Source organism: Antrostomus carolinensis, unplaced genomic scaffold, assembly GCF_000700745.2.
Source record: "Antrostomus carolinensis isolate BGI_N321 unplaced genomic scaffold, ASM70074v2 scaffold2448, whole genome shotgun sequence".
NCBI classification, from domain to species: Eukaryota; Metazoa; Chordata; class Aves; order Caprimulgiformes; family Caprimulgidae; genus Antrostomus; species Antrostomus carolinensis.
This window is the reverse complement of record NW_010330710.1, coordinates 23375-37134: the sequence shown is the minus strand read 5'-3', so window position 1 is coordinate 37134 and position 13760 is coordinate 23375. Positions and strand designations below refer to the sequence as shown.

The 13760-nt window shown below is 37.2% G+C and overlaps 1 protein-coding gene across 11 annotated transcripts in view; it reads left to right on the top strand.

Annotated features, from left to right (window-relative positions):
* The window catches only part of HDAC9 (histone deacetylase 9), a 93741-nt gene that overhangs the window by 69462 nt on the left and 10519 nt on the right, over window positions 1-13760 (top strand). For 6 of the 11 annotated variants that reach the window (XM_010172982.1, XM_029086215.1, XM_029086217.1 and 3 more), the window contains 4 exons: window positions 4135-4250; window positions 9894-10016; window positions 12270-12480; window positions 12890-13107. In XM_010172982.1, the coding sequence (XP_010171284.1) occupies window positions 4135-4250; window positions 9894-10016; window positions 12270-12480; window positions 12890-13107 (668 nt within the window). Of the gene's footprint in view, window positions 1-1404; window positions 1537-4134; window positions 4251-9893; window positions 10017-12269; window positions 12481-12889; window positions 13108-13760 lie in introns of all 11 variants that reach the window. The other 5 variants (XM_029086211.1, XM_010172977.1, XM_029086214.1 and 2 more) reach the window with 1 other exon arrangement.

Sequence of the window (13760 nt, the reverse complement as noted above, 5' to 3'; positions counted from 1 at the left end):
ATCACTAGAACCATTTGTCTTAATAATGGTAGTAACTGGTAAGAAGGAAATTTCTTGTTAATATTGTTATATTAAAAATTTCCAGTGTTTTGCTAGCCTCTTGGTCTGAAATACACTTAAGGCAGAGACCACTTAGAAGGGAGCGCTTGCCAAGAGCGATGCCCTACGTGACAAAGGCCAGCGCGTGACTGCAGGCACTGCAGGTTACAGCAGCACTCCAGCGAAGGCGCTGCTCCTTGGCTCTCGCGTGAGCATTTCCAATGTCCCTATCCCTGAGGGAGCAAGTGGGACAGTAGGAAATAGATCTGCAATATTACATGCCGGGCAGGAACTGGAATTAGAAGTGTAGGATTGAGTTCCTGCCCCAAAGTGAGAAACAGTATAATGCTGAATTGAATGGAGATTTCATTTATTTGGTTTTTCTGGTAACTCTTGCTCTTTCTTTAGGGCTGGGCTTATATCTGTGCATAGGAGAGAGAACTGATCCTAGTTTCCAGCTCTCTATTTTGAGATACTGCTTAGCCAAGCCTCAGTTCCAGAAAGGGAAATATAAACAAATGCTATTCCACAATTATCTTTCACTAGCTCTTAGCAGTCTTTTTGATAGAGGGTTTACTTAGAACAGATAAATGAGTACACGAAACATTTTATCATGCTAAAAATATCACAAAATAAAAAGCACAGCAGAGCTTCATCTCTGGCCTTCATATGAAAAGACCGTATCCATTTAGGAAACAAAGGTGGAACTTGCCCAAGGTGCATTAAATATGATCTGAGGTTTTTTGAAAATGTCTGACTTCTTCACTTTCAGAGCATATATTTTTCTGTGTAAATGTTTTTAGGACACTCTCATAAATCTTGTTGTTTGGTGTGCTACTCAGAAAACGTTGAAGTTCTGGGCCTAAAATTGCTGACCAAGAAATGTTCTGCCAACAAGGCTTGTCATAATTTATATTTCTAAGAGAAATCAAAGGCACCAGTGGAGGCTTCTCTCTATTTCTGTCATCAGACCATAATCCATTTATAAGGTTCCAAGTTCCAAGCTGTATTTCCATCCAAGTTTTCACGTACAAGAGAGATAAAAATGATGTAGAATAAAAGTTACATTCATATCTAATTAATACTTATTATATTAACAATAAATAATGGGTAACTTCAGAGTCAAAATGGGATGAGAAAATACTGGGATCCAAAGCTTTTCAGCTCCCTTCCTCTCTTCCCTAGCCTCCAATCTGAAATGGAGTTGTATAAGGATCAGCAGGATGGCTGGGGAGGATGGGCAGTAAAATCTCTGCCTCCAAGCTCTCCTTGGATCAGATGAGGTCCTGCAGGGAATGTCAGTGGTAACTCACACAAAGCAGTAATTTGATTTATAATCATTTCTTTTTTTCTCTTCATTTACAGCTTCAGAACCCAATTTGAAGGTACGTTCAAGGTTAAAACAAAAGGTGACAGAAAGGAGAAGCAGTCCTTTACTCAGGAGGAAGGATGGAAATGTTGTCAGTTCATTCAAGAAGCGTCTCTTTGAGGTGACAGGTAATTAAGAATGGAGAAACTCTGTATCAGCTGTGACTGCCAACAGAATAGTTATGGGGTTTTGGAATTGAAACTGTTTGCTAAACAAAAGATTGTTTGTTGTTTTTTTTTTTTTCTGCTGCTGAAAAACATATTAAATAAATGGTTGTGTATAAATAGCTTGTAATCTACAGCTTTCCACCACTTACTAAAAAGTCTGTCAATTTGAAAGCCATACTTTCAAAACAGCTTGTAAACCAGTACCTTACAAGAGCGAGTACAAGAACAAATAAATGGTAGACTCTTGGTGGCAAAGGACATCAAAGGAGAAAACAAGAATAGTTTCTTCCCTTAATTTATGTCTCTGTACATTTTGAATCTTGCATCTACTACTTCCCAAGTCCCATGGAAAATGCAGATGCAAATAGCAGGCACAGAACCACCTATCTGTTATTGCTCAGGTTAATCAAGGACATTTTGGAATCTTGTGTTTGGCCCTATCCCTCTGGTTTCTCTTGTTTGAAATGTCAAGATTAGTTGGTTTTGATGTAGGGGCTCACTAAACTGTTTTCTGACAAGAAAGAATTGAAATGTTTAAATATTCAGTGGTATATTATTGGTCATAGTAGATAGTAAGTATTCTCAGTAATTGAAAGGGAAATTTTAGCATGTAAAAATACAGAATTATGCATATAGGGGGAGATTAAAAGTGGAAAAAAATTTGTCATCAAGTAGTATTTCTTTTCAATATTTTTCCTGCCCTTGAACTTAAAAAGTGACAGGGTAGATGCACCATGGGTGCTAAGGCTTTCATTCATGTTTGGTATTGCAGAGTACTTGAACAAGCTTCATGGCTTGTTCAAGTGATGTTACAATCAGGCCACTTGTTTATGCAACCTACTGTTACTAGTCTGTCAGACATGTATCTGAATTCACTTAGTATATCAGAATTATGTCACACCAAAATGGAAGTACAACATGAACAAGTTCACATCAGTGTCCCCATACATTAAATTCTTGTGACAACTCTTCACAGTATGTCACTTGTAAAACTGGGACGTGGATGTGAATGCAAGTGTGAAAGTAACTAAATAAGGTAATTGCCCTATAAATTATTTCCAGATTAGAATATTTTACAGCTAATCTATTATTTTCATTTGCCAAGGCTCTCACAAGATTCTTGATTGCCACTTCCCTAGTTTTAGCTGGTTTCTTTATATTTTGTGCACTCAAAAGTAAAGTATAAAACAAAATACTTATCACAGGAGGGTTTTTTTCTGCAGCCATTGAAATAGCAGAAACCTGAAAAAAAAAATGTGTTCTCTTCCTAGCTCTGACAGTAATTCAGGGCCTTACGGATTGCCATTATAATTATTAATATTGGCTATATGACATTTTGCATTTTGCACCTTTCATAATCAAAATTTCCCTGATCAAACATTTCTGGCTGTAGCCTTTTGCGCCTTTTTTATTCTTTTAACTGAAAATAGCCCTTTATTTAAATGTCTAAAAGTGAGAAAAAAGAATACGTTTGTGTTTCTGCTCTTCTATGAAAACTAATGAGAATAGGAAGCAAGAACTTTACCTGGCCAGTTAGTATAGCTGGGTACAGATTCACCTCAGTAAAGCAAAGTCAGCTGTAGTAGGAGAGAGCAGCAGGTCCAAGAAACAGCTAGGAAATTTCCGGGTAATTTCAGTCAAAGTGAGGATATATTTTTGCATGTGAAGAGAGGCAGAAAGAGTGAAGGAGCAAAGAAGTGGCTATAGAGTATTTATTGCCACATTTACATAGGAATTATTTTAACGTCTCGAGTACTTTAATTTGAAAGCTATTCCCATGAAACAGACTTACCTCTTCTGATGCTGTGCTCTTCCATCTTTAACCTTGTTAACTGTTTCCGTTATATAAATTTAATTTATATTGGTGTAGGATTAGAATAACTCAATACAACAATACATAACAAGATCATCCTCTACCCCTTTATCTTATGACAGAACTCGGGAAATTTTAAATCAAGGTAACGTACAGCCTTTCAAATGCTATTTAAGATTTTTTGTCTGCTGTAATTATTCCTTCATATTTGCACCAAAGATGTAGTGAAAGTGGTGTATATTTAGCCATTATTGCTTGCATATGTATCATTAGTCCACAACGGGTTCATCTGTTTAGAAAGGGGATGGCAGAAGGCCTCATGAATTGATGACATGTTATCATGACCTTTGTAAGCCTACTATCTCTGTCATCTTGATCTCTTACAGAGGCAGGACTCTTTGCAATTAGAAAGAAAAGACTTTCTTTTCTTTTTACTCATTACAAGTTCTATGTCTGTATCTCTGCCTGAGTATCATACCTCTTTGTGGGAACAGTAAATTGTAAAGACTTGCTTTGTGAAGCAGACAGATCAGAAGGGGAGAGATGAATAAGTTAGCACTGTCAAAGAAAAACCAAAAGAAATAGAGGATGAATTAAAAATCTTTAACATAAGTAAATAGCTCATTCATAACTGATAGATACTTTTCAACAGCAGAAAACCCCTGTGCTGCAAAGTGTATGCAATTAATCAAGATCACGTGTTCCTTTCCAGTGTGAAATTCATGTGTGCTTAATCTGTTTTTCAGAATCTTCGGTCAGTAGCAGCTCCCCTGGATCAGGTTCCAGTTCCCCAAGCAATGGCCCGACCAGCAGTATAACAGAAAACGAAACCTCAGTTTTGCCATCTAATATTCAAGCTGAGGTGAGACCCTTTGTCGTGTAGATAATTGCTCACATTTCTAGACTGGAAAGATTTGAGACTTCAATTTGATTATACTCACTATTGCAGTAATTGCAGAAGATGTAGTTATCAGGGATACCAGGACACTCCAGCCGACATCAGAGTATGTTATATATGAGATACATCTTCATATAAGAGATGCATGTTCAGGAGACTCTGGTAACAAAAGTCCAGACAAAAGCAGCAGTAATGCTACTGGAAGAATGAGAAGGAGCTATGGAAGGAACTTGGAAGCATCTGTATTGCGGAATTAGCTTCTGAGGTAACCTGAGGAGGTGGACAGTGCTAAATGCTGATGAAGAACTTTTTCACGTGCAAAAGAGTGATCTAGGCATCGATGACCCCAAGGCATATGAGTTAAGGTGGTCCTAGATTCAGATGGTTGGCGAAGTAGTTTTGTTTAATTATAGTATTGGAGTTAGGTGACTAAATCCTTTTTCACCTCTGTCTTTTATTTTACTGTTCCTCAGTTTCCTTATCAGGGCAGTACTTATCAACATGACTGACATGCCAGGAGTCTTTGATACTTGTTTTGTGAAGTGAGATTGTACGTGGAAGGAATCTTACCTACTCCTAGTTCTGTTTCATGCATTTACGCCTATAACAACAGGGATGCAGATGGTAAATCAGTTATGATAAACCTCATAGATAACATGCCTAAGACATACTGTCTGTGGCAGTATTGTGAAGGGACAGTAAAGTAATGCAACTAAGATAGAATCAAATTCTACAATATTCTGTATCCAGTGACTATACTTACAGCAATTCCTGCTTTGGTGGCAAAGCTTTCTATTAATTGTTGTTTTATGCTGTTTATGTTAGAAAAATTGCATAAGAAAATGTGATTTAACAAGAGTTTTAGCTAATGGAGCTATTTCTCCAGGTCAGTGGCAGGACATTCACCTCAAAAAAAACCTGGAATGGGCATTTAAACCTCCAGCAGTGACTTTTCCCCATAATGAATTAATTGTGTGTGTGAACTATGATCCAGGGGGCAGGTGGGTGACCTCTGCACACTGATTAGTAGCCTCTCTCTGGCCCGTAACCAAAAAGAAAAAAAAATTGCATTGATGGCTAACATGTGGTCTTGCCTCATAGCCCCCCTGTATGTGATTGCAAAGATATTTAAATAATGCAGAGTAAGGTCCATCATTTGGATTAGATCAAATCCTAGGAATTAAATAGTATATTTTAATATTGTGAATGTTTTAGATAGACTTTTGTAATATGTGGGTGTTAGTGCTGTATTAAACAGCAAATTTTGGCCAACTGGATCTTTTATTGACTGGAGGATACTACAAAATGCAAAGCAAAAAATGTATCACACTGGTATAGTGCTTGTTGCTTTCCCTGTTATATTTTCTGGACATTTGCCCACAGTGTTGAACCACCATCAGGCGTGCATGCAACCTGCTCAGGCTGGCAGTCTCTGTTTGGGGAGGTTTTGAGAGGCTGCAGCAATAACCAGCAGATTTATATTCCGGTTTTAATAGACCACCACATTGCATATCATTTACCATTACTGTGACAGACATCAAAAATTATAGCCCCACCATACAATCACAGATGCTCAAATAAGCCTAAAAAGGTCCTTTAGAAGTTGAGCTCTGTGTGCTGGAGTCACTCTCTTAGCTTGTTGGAAGTGTGCTAAGAAGCTGAAACTACAGGCTTCCATTTCTAGATCCAGTTGGGGATTTCTTTACCTCTCTGCTTACTTGACGCATAATACTGTGGTCCTGTAGGCTCAAACATTTTTCCATAAATCTCAGCTTCAGTGCATTTTTATTTCAGTGGGATTTTCTTTGGTAGTTTAACAGCAGCAAAACACCTACGTATCTCTTTTCTAGTTCAGCATTAGCTGCCAGCTCTCAAAGGCTATATATCTAATCAATTTTTCATCAGATTCACAGAGTACAGAAGTTTCTAATAATAGGATAAGTGTTCCAAAATCACCCAAAATATCACTTGTTTTGCTGTAATCCTGCATGACTCACATTGCTGCTGTTTCATAATTGTTGTTGTGACATTTGCAGTAAGTGTTGTGCTCATATCTGAGTGGGTGGATAGCCGTGGTTTTCATGGCAGCAAATAAAACACTTCTTGCTAGGGAAAACAGGTTGCTATGACAGAGAGACATTTACCAGTAAAACATGAGTCAATACTATAAATTATTACACTCAAGTGCATAGAGAGAATTAGAGCATTATCAGTAATGAAACAGATTTTTGAAGTATTTTTACCATATCCATTTGAATAGTGAGACTTTTAAGTGACTTACCTTCTGGAGTAGACAGTCTGGTGGGCAGACAGTTACATTTTTTTTGAATGAACAAAGGTGTGCTGCAAATGCTACATTTTTGCAGATAATCTTTTACTATCACAGTTCCCTTAGTGGTACTTTCAGTACCATTTGTGAAAACACTGGTCTCATTATATGAAACTTGAAAGTTATACTCAAGATTTTAGTTGGACCTTATAAATAAAATACTGTTTTTATTAGGCCCAGTTGTCTCCAGTATCATCAAGGTTCACCGCAGTAGCTATTTGTCTCTTGTAGCATGCTGTACACTTTCAGGTCACCTGCTGTGCCGGGGCTCAATCTTACTTGCATGAGAAATGCAAGCAGGATTGAGCCCCTGCACAGTATGTCCCTTGAGTTCAGAGGGACAACTTACCTTAGTCATGTGGAATGATTAATTTTAGGCATTTACAGCCTGGTCAAAAGCCATGGAAGGCAATGGAAAGTTTCCAATTGGTGTAAGCAAGCTTCGGGTCATTTTCTTTCTTTCATTTGTACTTTGGCAAGAAACTTTTCCTAGAATATCACCTGATTATACAGGAGACATAAATTACATCCATGGCAGATAAATGCATACTTGATTTGGGCAATCCCACAGCACTGTGTTTCTGATACTCAGCTCCTTGAGCTGCTCTTTGCAAGTGGCTAGTGGAAAAATATATAGGTTTCTGACCAGCTAGTGAGGTTTGCTTCAAATGTATGTGAAGAGAGTCTAATTAATTACAAGCCTTAAGCCTTAAGAAATAAGAATGTAAGTAGAGAATATTCAAAGCTATGACAACCTTACTGTAGCTCCACAATGGAAAAGTATTAAAGCCAATCCATTTCCTCTTCCTCTCCTAATGTACAAAAGCATACAAGCATGCACGCATGAAATAGGTGTTCCTGCTTCTCAACAGGTCCCAGTAGCACAACAGAAGTGCAATAAATAAACTCACTGATCATCGTGCAGTTACATTTAGTTATTGTACTCTGTTTTAAGAAAGAACGTAACTGTTGACAGGCTATTTGAAGTGTCAGGAAGCAGAATCCGTGGACCCAGTGAGTATACAGAGGAACAAGTAGGGCAAGTTGCTCTTTGAGGTAATTTAGGTGCCAACCCAAACCATCAAGTTTGTGTGTAGGATGAGGACCATGGCTTAGCCATTGTGCTGCCAAATGGCACTGCTGGCAACTTCAGCTTGTGCCATCATTTCAAGGTATTGTCAACTGTGAAAAAAGAGAAGCTACAGCTGGTGTCATGCATTTGTGCTTCAACACACACAGGACCCTAATCTATGCCAATGGACTACTAAACTTATTTTGGGAGATGAGGTTTAACTGGTGTTTAGGCTAATATTACCTAAAAATGTTTTAAAAAATCAGTAACTTACCAAAATTAAAATGACTGATTATCAGTGGTATTAGAAATTGGATGGAAAAGATCTTACTAATAAATTCCTGTTTTCAACATTAAACTCTCATGGTACATAACATGATTGATTCTGCCTCATGAAACTATCACACCTGACCTTAATGTGGGCATGTGTTTTACTGCTATACACCCTGTCACTGTTAGTTTGTTAATTCAAATCTTAGAAGTTAATAGTGGCATACTGAAAACCAAAGAGGAAATGTGCATTTTTGAAGTGGCTTTGTATAGATGCTGCAGTTGCTACAAATTTGATTATATTCAAGGAGGCACATTAGAGCTGCTACAATGACCTTTTTCAGTTAAATCTCCCTCAATAACATCTCCATAGTCTTGGTTTTGTTCATGGTCAAAGGTGGATGCTATCGAGGCAAGACACTGTTAGCCAGGAATTAATGTAATATACAAGTGAAGCTGCTTTGTTTTGTATGCTATCTGTTGACATTCCCTAGGTACCAAAGGAAAAGATAGACTTCTACTGTTATTGTCTCAGTGATAGGTCGTATCTCCAAACAAACTGTATGAGGAAGGTTATGTTTTGGAATAACATCCTGTGTTTTTGTGCTTAACCACTTTTCATTGATGGTCTGAAGTTGCATTGTATTAGCACAAAGTATTTTACAGAGTTAATTGATATTCCAGGTTTGTCCAGGGCAAAATCTACAGCTCCCCACAACATGCTTGACAAGTTATTATATTTACTTTAGTCAAAGCCCGAGTGTGCAGTATCCCTCTTGGAGGTGGTCTATTATTGGAGTCCCATATGCTTTTTGTTTGGGAAGAAAGCAGTCACTGTGTCATACTGTTACACAGGGTATTCTTTTTCAAGGATGTTGTTCCCTTGGGGACCATATCATGCCAGAGTTCCTAAGTCTAATAAGACCTTTGTAGCTCTTATTGTGTTAAAGTTCTGGGAGGGAAGCAAGAGTTAAACAGAAAATGTAATTCAAGCAACTATACTAGACCACATGTTGAAAAACATGACTGTTAAAGCAGAAAGGCAAAGGCTTCAAAAAGATTCCTGTTGTGGTAATGTAACTTTTTATGTTTTTTCTCATTGAATCTAGAATGGAAAGGCTGAGGGTGATCTTTGTAGAATGTCTGGTTTTACTTAACAGTAATTAAAAATATATCAGCAATTCCATGTCCTTGAAAATTATATCAAAAGGCTTCAAAAGAAGTGTTAAAGATTTTAACTTGAAGGGAATTGGGGAAGCTCTGAGGGGTATCCCACCACCAGAGAATGGTAAGACACTGGTTTTGTATATATGCATACAGAGAGAGTACATTTGTTTTAAATGGCAGATGTGGCAATCTACCTCACTTTCTACCCAAAATTCCCATGTCAGTGGAAGTAAATAATGTTCCTGAAATATCTGCATATCACAATCTGAGTAAGAAAATATGTGGGGTAGGTAGAAGCCACATTTCATACCTTACAGCAAAAATTATAACAACCATAGTAAAGTAAAGGTCTAGTACATCCGGATTTGTGCCACCTTTGATTCAGCTGGATATACTCCTTAATTCATTGGCTAAATTCTCTTTGAGTTACTAGTAGTGAAAGTGCAGTTGATGAGAAGAACTGATGTTGAGCTGATGAGAATTTGATGAGAAGAGATGGTTTAGGAATCCTCGAGATTTTGGTTTTGCATGGAAATTTGATTTACTAACTAAAGAACAATCCCAGACATATATCAGTTGTTTTTGTGAGAAAAAAAATATCAAGAGCTTTTTCATAGGGACAGTATTTTTTCTTATCTGGAACCCATTTGGGATGCAAACCAATGCATGATACATAACTGGCTTTCAATGTAGCAGAATGGAGAGGGTAAAGTAACCAAGATAAAAACCTTAGAGATTATACTTCTGTTGTTTTTCCCCTTTATTCCAGCATCTGGTTTCACAGCAACACCTTTTGATACAGGATGAATCAGTGAACTTGTTGAGTCTGTACACATCCCCTTCTCTGCCCAACATTACCTTGGGACTTCCAGCAGTGCAGCCTCAAATCAGTGTAAGTAACCAGTCTCGAGCCTTCCTGTCTACTTTTGCTCCCAGAAAACTTACTTTCCGCCTCTTCTCTCTTTTTAGCATTTTGGAACGTAAGCAATTCAGAGTAGGAACCAGACCTTTCTTTGCATTGGGCAACATCTGAACATTTAAAGCCATGACTTGAAAGCAATAATCATTCTAGTTGCTAATTAACAAGTGCCAGTGTGGAGCGTAACTAAGTAGAGGCTACGTGCATTGCATTTATGTCTTCAAATCAGATAACAGATTTCAGACATGGTGAGAAGTATATGAGGAGATCATTCAAATTATGTAATCACTCCTACCTGCTAAGATTCTAGTAGCAACCTAAGCTGGGCTGGAGAGGGGAAGAATCTAGTATTCCTGCATCTAGATTTGTTATTTGAGGGGTGTGCTATCAAATACAAGCAGCGGATGTGTGAACAACACTTAGTATCTTAATGAAGTTATATTCATGTGCACTTTGTTCAGTCTGTAGCAATCACCTTTATTTAGAGCTATGTGTTAAATTAATACATTAAATGTATGAAAACACAGACATGGTATGTCTGTAAATCTATGCTGAAAGATAAGGATCTTTTCATCTAGACCAGGTTACAGTAACCTAGAGGTGAAATCTGAGGCCCAGTAATATATCTGAAAATTTTGCCACTGCTCAAACCTTACCTTTTCTGATTTCCAGCAAAAAATGTAAAAATCCTGATGTAAGTTATATAGTGTTTCTATACAATAGTGTATAAATTCTGAAGAAATTTTAGCAATTTAAATTTCTTAAAACATGAATTGGTGACTTTATAAAAATTCTAGGGTGTAAATACAGCTTTCCATGGTATAATAAAAAAAAAAAAATTATACCATCCACTGTGGTTTGTAATTAGTGCTACTTAATTCCAGTTCTATATGTAGCTTCAAGTTAAATTTTCATGTTATTTTAGGGCTTTTTCAGTTCATTTGCTGTTCTCACCAAAAGTATATTTCTGCAAGCCAACATTTTAACATCAGATGTAGAACTTCATAAAGAAAATCATGTAAGCTTTAAATCAGTTCAGATTGTTTCCAGACAATATAATCAAAAATTTCTTAGCTATTTCACAAAAAAATATAACTAGCTTCAAAGTAATTTTATAACATTAAAATGGAAATGAAAATATGTTTAATTTTCTCACTCAGATCATGAGCTTTTGATGTGGCTAGCTACCACCAAATATTACTTTTGGCATTAGAAAAAACAAAGGGGTTGATTTATGCAAGTAATGTTTATTTCTGTTACCAGAATAAGCAGTTGCAAATTGAATGTAAAGTTTACTTTGGTGTTTGTTTTTCAGGGAAGGGTGATAGTAGAGTGTGAAGGAAGCATACACCCAAAAAAATATTAGCAAAAACCTTGGTTTGGCTCATTAGAATTTATGGAATTTAGATTATCAGAGATACTGTTTTTACCATGGCATACTATAAATGGTTATCTGCAAACTTCAACATGCTTATATCTGTTAGGTTATTATTCTTGCTGTAAAAAAATGTTATTCTGCTTTAACTGTTCTTTTGAGAAATGTTTTTTTAAAAAAATAAACAAAGAACAAAGAAATATCAAGTACATTTGCAGTGCTGAAGAGCCAAAATTTCCAAAAGCTTTAAATCAGTAACTGTGCAATTTATAAGGGCACTTCAAAATGCTACACACATACAACAGCTCTTGATGATTCTGTAGATGAGAGTTTAACTATGCAGATTTACTTTGCAAAGGGTAAAACTTACATTTGTGCTGTCCTTCAGGGAGTCAGGGAGTGCTCCAGGAAAAGTAATAGCTTCCCACTACTACAGGTAATTATTTTGCTTTGTTAACTGGCTTGCTGTCTGATGGAAAGTTATGTGAAAAACCAAGCCTTGCCTGTTCCAAACTCAATATTTTCCTGTGCAGGAGGCTGTGGGAAGGTCTTCAGGAATTTTAAGGACAGGTCTTGTCTTTTCATTAATAATGTTCTAACTAGTAATTCCTTATGCTTTGGCTTTTATTACTGATTTTTTTCAAGTGGTGTCATTACTCAGTTTCTCAGTGTTACATTTAACTGGCATGTTCTTCCTCCCTTTTCATCTCACAGTCAAAGTGTGAGATGGAGATGTTAACCTTTTCTTCTGTATGTATTCGTAAAAGTATGATGTAAGATGATCTAAACAAGCGGAGATATAACTGGCCCGGTCTATGAAAAGAGTTACCAGTGCCATTGTTCTTTGACAGGCTTCGTCGTCATTCAAAGAAAAGCAGAAGGGGGAGACCCAGTCGCTCAGACAAGGAGTGGCCTTGGCTGGACAGTATGGGGGGAACATTCCTCCATCCACAACTCATCCTCACGTTGCTTTGGAGGGAAAGCCAAATAGCAGCCACCAAGCTCTCTTGCAGCATCTGTTACTGAAAGAACAAATGAGACAGCAAAAACTACTTGTGACTGGTAATGATCAAGGCTTCAACACAATAATAATTTAAGATGTTTTTAATGACATTTGTATTCACATTGAACTAAATGTGTTAATACAGGTACATCCTAACGGTTGGGAAAAGTGGAAGGGTGGGAGAACAAGGGACAGCATCTTTGTTTTCCCCCTTTAGTGATTCTGCTTCAGTCTGTTAGCCTGAAAGAATTCAGTGATCACAGAAAAAAGAAAATGATTACTTCATCACATTCTTTTGCAGCTGCTGATCTTCCCAGCATGGTGAGGCACGTGGTACATGTCCCACTGCATCAGCGCCGATGCAAAGTTCTGCAGTATACACCCCTCTTCTTGCTGAGAGCTTTCTCTCCTATTAGAACTATCAGTTGCTTGTTCTTCACACGGGACTGAAATGTCTCTGTTTTGCAGGAGCGGTTCCTCTTCATCCACAGTCTCCTTTAGCAGCAAAGGAGAGAGTGTCACCTGGCATAAGAGCTGCCCAGAAATTGCCTCGTCACAGGCCACTGAATCGAACCCAGTCAGCTCCTCTTCCTCAGAGTACTTTGGCCCAGCTGGTCATCCAGCAGCAACATCAACAATTTTTGGAGAAGCAGAAGCAGTACCAAAAGCAGATCCACATGAATAAGGTGAGTTCCCAAAGTAAGGAATTCCCAATAAACATAAAGGTTGAAAACTAATAAGGAAGTTTAGGTATTGGTGCCATGTGGTTGTGGACAAGACAGTTTCTTGCACGAGTATGTTATTTATGCATAGTTGGTGTATACACTTGTATAGATCTTAATTTTCAGCTTTCTGAAGTATGTTACAAAGGTAATTTGTGGTTCTTGACATCAGTAAAAATACAATTCAACAAAATAGGGCTCAAGGCATCTTACAGGTTTAAATTACAGGTGGTTTACTGTTGAAGAGTAAATGATCCCTTAAAGATTACTAGATTTCTATCCAACTTTCTAATGTGCATTTTTGAGCTTCAGCAATCATTCCATTCAGCTGCCTTTGAGTTGTTTTTTAAGCTATCCATTGTAGAGCAGTACGTGGAGTAAATATATAACTCATTTGAACTCAATCGGGTGATTAAATTTATCTTTTTTGTAAAGAAAATAGAGTTTTATGAGAAGATGTTTAATAAAGTTTGTAAGAAACTTATTAAACATCTGGACAAATTTTTAATTAGCTTTTATCAAACCCACTTTTTCTCTGCAAGTAAATTAGTGATACGAAAGTTTGTTATTTATATGGCGATATAAAATTACCATATAAGGAGAAAGAGAAGAATGTG